This window comes from Hemitrygon akajei, chromosome 25 (assembly GCF_048418815.1).
Source record: "Hemitrygon akajei chromosome 25, sHemAka1.3, whole genome shotgun sequence".
Classification (NCBI taxonomy): Eukaryota; Metazoa; Chordata; class Chondrichthyes; order Myliobatiformes; family Dasyatidae; genus Hemitrygon; species Hemitrygon akajei.
The window spans coordinates 49,077,782-49,088,468 of NC_133148.1; the positions used below are offsets into that span (position 1 = coordinate 49,077,782).

The 10,687-nt window shown below is 44.4% G+C and overlaps 1 gene segment (V, D, J or C); it reads left to right on the forward strand.

Annotated features, from left to right (window-relative positions):
• Positions 1–4,271, forward strand: part of LOC140716616 (Ig gamma chain C region-like) — a 96,765-nt gene extending 92,494 nt beyond the window's left edge. The window contains 1 exon segment of the C gene segment in view: positions 4,130–4,271. Within this exon segment, the coding sequence occupies positions 4,130–4,149 (20 nt within the window).
• The last annotated feature ends 6,416 nt before the right edge of the window (positions 4,272–10,687 follow it).

Genomic DNA, 10,687 nt, shown 5'->3' on the forward strand with positions numbered 1-10,687 from the left:
AACACCCCCTGAGATTCTGGGTGGTATGCGGAGGCCAGAATTTGTTTAACTCCCATCTGAGACAACATCTGCTGAAATGTACGGGACGTGAAGGTACTCCCCTGATCTGACTGTATCTCCCTAGGCAACCCTACCGTGGTGAAAAATTTAATGAGTGCCTTTACCACCGTGGGAGTTTTAATGTTCCCCAGGGGCACAGCCTCCGGGAATCTAGTGGCAGCACACATCATACCCATCACGTACTGCCACCCACTCGCAGTTCTAGGCAGGGGACCCACAAAATCCACGATGACTCGAAGGCGGGTATCAGTCGAAGGGGTGCCTTAGGGATAACCTGATTTGGCTTTCCTACCACCTGACGTGTGACACCTTCTACAATAGTCAATAATATCCTTCCTCATGTTTGGCCAGTAAAAGTCTCTCATAACTCTATCTACTGTTTTCCTCACTCCAAAGTGTCCACCTAAGGGTATCTTATGGGCCAGGTTCAAAATTTCGTCCCGATAAACCTTCGGAACCACCACTTGGTGTACCACCGCCCAGTCCTTATTGACTGGCACAGTGATCGGCCTCCACTTTCTCATTGATACTCCCTCCTTCAGGTAGTAGCCCACCGGTTCCTTGTTAATTTCTGCTTCAGAGAGAGCTGTCTCTTTCAACGCCACAAGCTCCTCATCACATCTCTGCTCCTTTATAATTTCCTTCCTTGCTAATGGTAGATCCACCTCCTCTCCCTTACTTTCCTTAACCCCAATATCCTTTTTCCCCTCATCCGTTAACCCCTTCTGATACAAGGCTGGTAAAAATGTCTCAGCTAAATCAACGCTGGACTCATTTAACCTGGAACCTGCCTCTGCCGCCTTCCTAGACATGCTGCGAGTTACTGCGCATGCGGGATAAATCTTGGAATCTATGGGTGGGTCCCCAGCACTTACAGGCTTGCTCGTCAGCTTCACTGCTGAATACCATCCCCACCTGCAAGATCATTACTGAGGAGGACATCCAAGTTGTCCATCGGTAGATCAGACTACACCCCTATTATGACTGGTCCGGATACCAGGTCACATTTCAGAAATATCTTGTGCAAAGGTACGGCCTCAGTACCTTTTCTGATACCTTTTATCACATTTACCTCCCCAGTCTCGGTCTCAGCACCGAATTCTAACACCTTCCTTAGGATCAGTGACTGACCAGCCCCAGTATCTTTCCAGATCCGCACGGGAACTGGGGTTTCCCCCTCCTTCACGGATACCATCCCGTCCAAAATAAACTTCTTGTGCCCTTCTTGGGCTCTATCTAACCCCTCCCTCCCCATTGGTCTGTTGACCGGCTCAATGCAACCAGTTGGGGATGTTGTCTTTCCTTTTCCTGTCTCCTTCTTCGGAGCCAGGCACTTAGATGCTATGTGACCAGCTTTCCCACAATTATAACACGTGAAGCTGGGAAACTTCCTTCCAGCCTGCTTTTCCTCCTCCTTACCTTTTCCAGTAGTCCCTGGCTTATTCTCTGACTTCGCCGGTGGGCTTTCTCTACCGTCCCTACTACTCCTGTGGTAGCTCTTACTTGGGGAAAATTTTATCTTGTGGGTTAAGGCATACTCGTCTGCTAACTTGGCAGTCGCAGACAGAGTCTCTGCCTCCTTCTTGTCCAGGTAGGTCCTCATACCCTCAGGGACGCAACCTTTAAGCTGCTCAATCAGCATCAGCTGTGTCAGTTTATCAACATCTCCACTGACCCCTTTTGAGGTGCACCAGCGCTCAAAATACATGTGCATTTCACGGGCAAACTCTAAATATGTGCGGTCCCACGGCTTTCTCAAATTCCAGAACTTCTGCCAGTATGCCTCTGGAACCAACTCGTAACTCCTCAGTATAGCCCTTTTCACTTCATCATAATCCTTAGCCTCTTCCATAGACAGTTCAGAATAGGCTTGCTGAGCCTTCTTAAGAACACTCTGTAACAGAACAGCCCACTTCCTCTTACGCCATTCCTGATTCATAGCCACTTTCTCAAAATGGAGGAAGTACCTATCGACATCTATCTCCTCGAATGGGGGGGTACCAACTTAACCTCCTGACCAATCTTGAACCCTCTGTATGTGTCTACTGCCTGGTCCCCTCCCTGCAATACCTTTAACTTTTCCAGCTCAAACTGCTTCTCTTCTCTTTCCTTCTCTGCCTCCAGCTTCCTTACTTGGAGCTCATGCTCCCTTTTCCTTTCCTGCTCCTCCATCCTTAATTTTTCCATCTGAAGCTGGAGCTCAACCCCGTTAGGTTTACTTTCAGGAAACGGCTCCAACTCCTCTACCTAGAACACCTCCTGGGATACATAATACGCGGCTATTGCTCTCTATATCTCTGACTTTCACTGTCGAGAGTTTCAACCGTCTCGCAATATTCAACAATTCCAACTTTCTGGCATCCTCTAATGCTTCCGGTTCCCTAAGAAATTCGTCAATCTCCATTTCTGCTGATTACCTTTTCCGTCTCCCACACAACTGAATCATATAAGGGAATTTTACCCCGATCAATTCAACAACCTCCCAATTTAACGTTCAAAATCCCGGATAGAGGCCCCAATTTGTCACGTATCCCGTGACCGGGTTACTAAACCAGCAGAAATGGAATGATACGTTGGAGTCTGGTGGTACTGTAACTAAAGGTGTTTATTAGTAAACTAAGTAATACAGTATCAAAAATGCAAATATTCATGTAAAACAGGTTAGCAATGATAAATACAGAAGTGTAGGAATAAGAATCAAAACCAAGCTCTATCAAAGTCTAGGGGTAAATGAATAGTCCTAAGAATATGCAGAGTGCAGTTCAGTTCAGTTTGGGTTGAGGTAGTTGTTGTGTTGCAATGTTGGAGAGAGAGAGAGAGAGAGAGAGAGAGAGAGAGCGAGCGAGCGAGCAAGAGATGAGCAGCTGCAGCAGGCAAACCTTCCGTCGTCTTCTTGTTCCGTTGTACCATTGGGGTCACTGGTTATGACCCTTCTGCCCCAGGCTAGACCATTCTTCAGTGGTGGACTCGTCACCCGGGCAAGAGTGGACACACACACAAGTCCCCACCAGCCTGCCTTCATCCACCGTGAGCTCTGGACCGATTCCCCTGAAACGATCCTCCAGGCCCCCACCTTCCTGTGGGTGCAGAACACTCTTGCAATGTTTCATGGTGTGTCTGCTGGTGTCTCAGCAGACCCGTCTTTTATCTCCCCTGATGGGGTATCAGCCATCCATCAACTCAACATGTCCATGTCCATCAAACTAGGCCCCTCCCTGCTGTCTCAGCAGGAATGTTAATAAGCAAAGAAGTGTCCTTGCAGCAAAAGGTAAACGATCAGTGAATACGCCATAATACTAAATCATGTGTGTCTCTCTCTCTCTTATCTGTAGCAGATACCTCTACCCCTGTTCTTCATCTCTCTCTCTCTCTCATTAGCAGCATAGTTCACGGGGGGGGGGGTCAACTCTGGTCCCCATCTCCATCTGGTTTTCTCATCACACATAACAATGGAAATGTCAAACATTTTGACACAGGTAGCTAACGCTGGCTATTTAATCGCTGATCTCTTTCCCAACTTTGGTACTATTGGTCAGTGCTGACACTTGGGAAGTTGAAGGAGATTTCTGAGCCATGCAATTGAACTCCACCCCATTGAAGCACTCCTCCACACTGATCTGTGGTTCACTGAGCACTTTGTATCGGGAGCCGTCCCTCTCCGGTTAATGGGTGACAGATCCTTTAGTTTTCTCATCCCACCCACATGCCAAGAGATGTGGATATCTTCCGGATCAGTTCAGATGACTGTACACTACACAATAGAGGTCTTGTCAATCCACATGTCTTCCACAATGGATCTGCCCAAGAACACACCGTGCTCCCTTCCACTCAGAGATCTGTTGGTGGATTTGAAACAATCACTTACCTGACAGTGCCTGGCAGGAATGGACCAAAACGCACCTTCCTGTTTTATAGCGATGGTCACCGTGATGTATTAAGAGGGAGAGTGATGTCTGAAGAATAATTGATTTACTAACTGTACTAGACTACGACATACAAAGGATAGAGAGGGGGAATATGTGGGGCTCCCTTTTTTCCAAGCTTAAATCTATGAATCTTCTATTTCCAGGTGGAAAATGTCCCCGCTGATTTTCGAAGTCTGTGCCAATCCTCTTTTTCATGAGTAATCTCAATGCAACATTCTCCGATGGTTCAACCCAACAGTATCATTGTTCAGCAAGAAAGTGTGAAATAAAGCAATTGGCTGTGTATACAGTTCGTCATTGAATTTTATTACAATCCATTTACTGGATTCCAGACCTGTCTCTGGTATCTTTTTGGATGGGTTTAACAGAGAGAGAAGAAAACATGCAATTCAAACTGGCTATCTCACCCTTCTACATTTCAGTTTGATTTTCTATTATCCTTGTGGCCACCTATTTCAATTTGACTTCCCGTTGCCATTCTGACATGTCTGTCCATGGTCTCCTCTACTGCCCTGGTGAGGCCAAAGTCAGGTTGGAGCAGCAACACCTCATATTCCATCCAGATATCTGCCAATCTGATGTCATGAGTACTGATTTCTACAACTCCCAGTAATCTCCCCCAGTTCCCACACCTTTATTCTTTCTTTTCTAATCCCCTCATCCCTTCACTTCTTCTCACCTGCCCATCATCTCCATTTGGATCCCCTCCTCCTGCATTTTCCTCCATGGTCCACTGTCCAATCAGATTCCTTTTGGTTCAGCCATTTATTATTACCCCTCTATATTTCGAAGCTCCATGTACAGGTTCCACTCGACTCCACCCACCTCTTATTCTGGCCTCTGCCCACTTCCTTTCCAGTACCAGTGACGTCTCTTGGCCTGAAAGATCGACTGTTTATTCCCCTCCAAAGGTGCTGCCTGGCATGCTGAGTCCCTCCAGCATTTTGTGAGTGTTGTTCAAGATCTCCAGCATCTGAAGAATCTCTTGCGTTTCTAGTTGTCCATACACTCATTCGTTTGTGTACATTGTTGCTTCAGTGTGACTCAGATCCCAATTCCAGTTTCCTTGGCCAGATTCCCTCCTGTCTGACTCCAGTCAGCAAGAACTGGAACCTGTTTTTCACCCAGTGGCTGTGAGGCACGAGGTGATGAAGGTGAACGGGGCAGAAATTCCAAATTGACTCAGTCAAAGGACGGATGACCCTTTGGTAATGTTGTGCACAAGACAAATTGGTGAGACAAGACACAGGGGTCTAACCAGTCTCCTGTCCAATCTGATATGCTTTGTGTGTAAATCCTGGATCAGACAAATTGTTGAAGTTACATTGATCCACGTGCCGGACACTGAAGTCAGTCCAAGAGGGAAACTCAGTGATACCAAGGAATGTCAGAAAGGAGAATGTTTTGTTAGAATTACCCAAACATTGACAGATTTATATGCTTCTTGTGGAGTAACACCAGCATTCAGCAATACGGGGAGATATCCTGACTGTCAGGTTTTATGAGGGGATCACATTTCCTAGGGACTGCTGAACATCAAGACCAGGCTGATATGGGACCTAACTGAGAAACCTGCAGAAAACATGTTTAACAACATCACAGTGCTGATTAAACTGAGATTCGCAATTCCATGACCCTTCAGTGTACACCTGGGTTTGCATATTTGTGATATTACACAACAACAATGATCATCTAGTGTACACCCACGGACTTTCTGTTTTAAAAGAAAATTGCTCATAATCTTACTGACATGGGAAAGGTTAAGAAATACATATCATACTTTGTCATATGATCCATCCCAGTCAGACTGGAACATCTGTTACATCTGCTCTTTCTTGGGACAAAGACTCACAGTCTCACTGAAGGACTCAACCATGACACAAACACAATCAGCCTTCACACTAAATGTCAAAGAACAAAAACACGCCCCGTGCCTGAAGGGGACCGAGTGTACAAATGGTGTACACAAAGTGCAGAGAGCTGCAATGTAAGTGAACTGATGATAATGATGTTACAAATATCATCCCTTGTAATAATGATCAGGGAGACACAGAGAGAATCTCTATTTACTGACAAGTACCTTCATTGTCTCAATGTAAGAACATGTGAACTTACACAACCAATACCGGAGTGCACACCTGCTGAGATTTCCTGACCTTCCATGAACAGTCAAATATTAGAAAGATTATACCAGTTAAAAAGGAGACTTTACTGCTGCCACATGTTCCTCATAGTCCCGTTTAAAATCTGCACATCCATGAGACGCCTCATACCCACAATGGTGAATATCCTACAGAGCCATTGCGGCCAGCACACTTGAAGCATCTGCTTTTAAATTCATTCCTTACCAATTCAAATGTTACATTCCAGTGTCATTGGCTATAGTCACCAGAATGACCACTGACAACTACTTCTGGCTCCGATCAAGAAGTAACAACTGGTAATCTATGGCTCTTAGTTCTCAATCAGCAATCAGCCTGATCAGGCAGGGCAGAGCAGACCCCAATAGTCACAAATCTGCATGTTATGCCCAACCAAAGAACATCTCACATATATCTTCTTATTTGGAAATGATCCCTAGTCCAGCAGGTTAGCTGGAGCATCATGTTGTCTACTTCAAAACACTGATCATGCCAAGCAACTTCATCTCACAGAATGGAAGTCACAGAGTCTCTTGATAAAGTGGCAGCCTCCATACCTTCGACCACATGGCAAGAGCAAAGACAATTGTTCTGTTTTCTTCCACTGTGCCTGATTTATTCAAATTCACTGATCCAGACTGTAGTTCTTTCTGGAAAACAGTGCATTGGGAGATGACCTCAACAACTTCACTTGAGTGTAATCACACAAACCTGACACTAACCCAGAGGAGTGGTGACCAAAACATGATCAAAAAGCTGTTTTATTCATTTAACATTTCTTATGATCACTGATCACTCTTGAACTGAGGGACTTTCTGCCTCATTCCTGATGGTGGTTAAGGTTCAGCCATATTGCTGTCGGTCTGGAGTCACATACCAGGCAGACCAGATGAGATTTCTTTCCAGAAGTTTCCACAGTGAATAACACAACAAATACCTCTGTATTCTTTTTTTATTCCAGGAAGCATTTATGAATTGAATTTAAACTCTCATTCCCCTGGTTGAGATTTGAATCTATTTTGCCAGTTCATCAGTCCAGCAATTTATGGATACACTCTGACCATGACTGCTCATTTCAAGACAGACAGAGGCTTCAGTGTTTCTAAGCAAGAATGCTAAAACCACAGACACCAGCAGAAGTAGTGCAGGTGTATGAGTGAGCAGCGTCTAAAGTTTGTGTGGTAGTGAAGTTTGCAGAGATGAGGAGAACCACAGCCACAGTAAGACTGGAATGTCGGGATGTGAAGTTATTAAACTGAGTGAATCCCAGGCTCAGCCCAGATGGAGAAAGGGATTCTCATTGAGTCACAGTGTTCATTGTTACTGATCAATGGCACTGAGTCTCTAAGCAAAGAATATACTGAGCTGTGTCTCTACTGAGAAATCTGCATGCTTCTCTGTCTCACAGTGAACCAATTGGTACAGTTATTAGAAAGGGAATCTAAACCTAGTTATCAGATCACTCGTTCTGATTTTCTTTTCTCAATCAAATCTTACAGGAATATGCATACATGATTCAGCCCTGGATGTTTCTGTTATTCCCTATGCATTAACTGCAGCTGTCATGTACTGATATTCTGTCTTGAGCTGACACAACCAATGGAAATATCTCCAGGAATATTCTGAAGATTTCCATTTCTAATCCACAGAATTGTCTGTCTTTATTCAAAAGCCCAAAATCCCAAAATCTCAATGAAGAGATGTGGATCAACAAGACTGCTACCATGAAGTGCGCGGTTATCTGTACAGATCCCAAAGATATCCACATCTCTTGGCACGTGGGCGGGAAGGAGAAAACTAAAGGAATTCACACCCATCAAGCGGAGAGGGACGGGTCCCGATACAGAGTGCTCAGCGAACTCCAGATCAGTGTGGAGGAGTGGTTCAGTGGGGTAGAGTACGAGTGCTCTGCTCAGGAATCTCCTTCATCTTCCCCAGTGACAGCACGGACCAATAGTACCAAAGGTGGGTAAGAGACAAGTGATTAAATGGCCAGCATTCGATACCTGAGTAAATTTGATACCTGAGTCGATACCCTCCAACAGCAGAATCAAGAAGCAAGTGAAGAACATCCCAGGTAGAGTCCTGGGACTCAGCCCATTATCGAAATTGTTTACATTGTGCTATGAATTCAAGGTCAACACTAAATCACCTTGCAGCCCTGGTTTAGTTATGTGAGTGAACTGATAAAGTTCAAAGTACAAAGTACATTTATTAGCAAAGTATATGCACCATATACAACCTTGAGATTCTCTTCTTGCAGGCAGACACAAAACAAAGAAACAATAGAATTCAGAGTCAAACATCCAATGTGTGAAAAAAGATCTTAATCCTTTTAATCTCGATTGGCACTTAAATCGGCTAATCATCGGTTCGGCCTTTGCTTTGGCTCTTCTCGTCTCAATCTTTCTAATCTAGTATGGCACTCAAATCAGTCAATCATCCGTTTGGTTTCCGCTCTCAACCAACATAATCCAGAAGCTTCACCGCAGAAATTATTCTATTTCAGAAAATACGTTGATAACTTGAAAAGAATCCACATGATTTCACCGTACAGGCACTCTGGAGATCTCTTCAAAATGCTCCCTCCCTCTGCCTTTGAACATAATCCCAGCCTTGATTAGTGCCTCAGTTGTGACTGAATTTCCAGCAGAGCAGCTCTCCCTCTGCTCCTGTGTGGGAATAGTCACCCTGGACAATGTGTAGAACACACAACATTCTGACAAAGCTGCAGCAAATGTTAGTTACACCTAATAGAGAAAAAAGTGCATTTTAATAATTGTGACAAAAACTAAATATTTCTGATATTTAACTTTTGAAATATGATGTGAATTTTCTGGAATATTTTCAGGTTAGACTTGGCTCTGTTTTCTGCTCCACGGACACAATTTGAAAGGCTTGGTATTTTCTGTATTTGTTTCAACGTGGGTGTTAACAGTTTAAGTGACCACGAAACTGCAAAAGCAATGTAAGGGTCAATCTTATTCATTTATGTTCATTCAGGGTGTTCACCCTGTCTGCTCAATAGGTGAGATTCCTTTCTTCACCAACGTAGATAGGTCTCATCTATCTTGATGGGACTGGAAAATAATTGACAAGAGATTGTGATGTTTCTCCCAGATGAATATTCAGATACCCGTCCCTCAGTCACTTTAAGCATATATTCCTTCAAAGAAATCTGGACAAAGAGGACAGCAACCATTCTGTGTGAAGTGGTTCACAGTGATTTACAGGGATTTAGTGTAACCTGGCAGGTGGACGGAAGGAAGAGGGAAGATGGGGTCAGGACTCTGGGTCTAGACAGCAACAAAGGTGAAGCCAAGATCACCAGCAGACTGACAGTCCCTGCTGCAGAGTGGAACAGTGGGGCTGAGTACTCGTGTGTGATAGAGGATGAGAGTTTTCCAACACCGGTGAAGAAATCCATCAGGAAGAACACAGGTACGTGTGGACAGAATTCAGTGTGAGTCTGATCTCAGCAATTGGACAGATTTATCACCATCCAGCACTGTGATAGACGATAGAAAATGAGAACAGGAGCAGGTCACTGGGTCTCTCGATCTGAACCATTCAGTCTGGTCTCAGCTGATCATCCAAATTCAATCCCTGTTCCTGCTTTCTCCAGATATCCTTTGACTCATTCATCCAAAGAAGTATATACAACCCATTCTTGAATATTTTACTTGATAATTCTTCAAGTGCTTTCTGTGGCAGAGAGTTCCACAGGTTTTCACTCCCTCTACACGTACACAGCTGAGGCTGCCACCCCTGCTCCAGGGGAGATGGAACAAACAGCACAGGATGATGCAAGTCCAGGGGCTGAGTTCCACTTTCTGTCGAGTTGCTGTGTTCAGCGACTCCCATTGATTGAACTGAATGGACTAACCTCGCTGGAAGCTGTAAAATGCAACAGGTTCAAGATTCCCACTCCACAAATCCCAATGATGAGCAGAAAGGGAAAAGCCTTTAGTTTCAGATAAAGTGAAGTCTCTCAGATTTAGAAATTGTTCATGTTGCTACAAGACCAGAATGTGTCGGGTAAGGAGGGAATTATTGGAAGATTCATTCTAACTGAGATTCTCTCTGTTCCAGGTGGTGTTGTGACTCGTCCTCAGGTCTACCTTAAGGTCAAGAACCAAATTAAACTACAAACATGATTCACCACAAATCTCTCAGCTACTGGATAGGTTCTCTGCCACATTTGATTGGATTTCCACCCTGTATGGGTCTGCACAATGTACAAGTATTAAGTCTTTGTTTGTGTCAATATACTGATCCAAGTTCAATAAATATGATGTGAATATGTTTCAGTTGTGATTTTTGGAGATGGGAAATGGTGAACCTTCGACATGAGGTGGGAAGGTGATGCACACTTGGGGAGAAATAGGTGTCTTTGTATGTATGGTGCCTAAACCCTTCCAACATTGCGTGTCCCAGTGATTAGCTGTGAACTAATGGTCAGGGACATTGGAACCTATGGCCATCTGACAGATGTGAGAATGCAAACCACTGACCAGACGTCATATCTGAGTCAAAGATGTTGGATCACTGTGTGAGGGC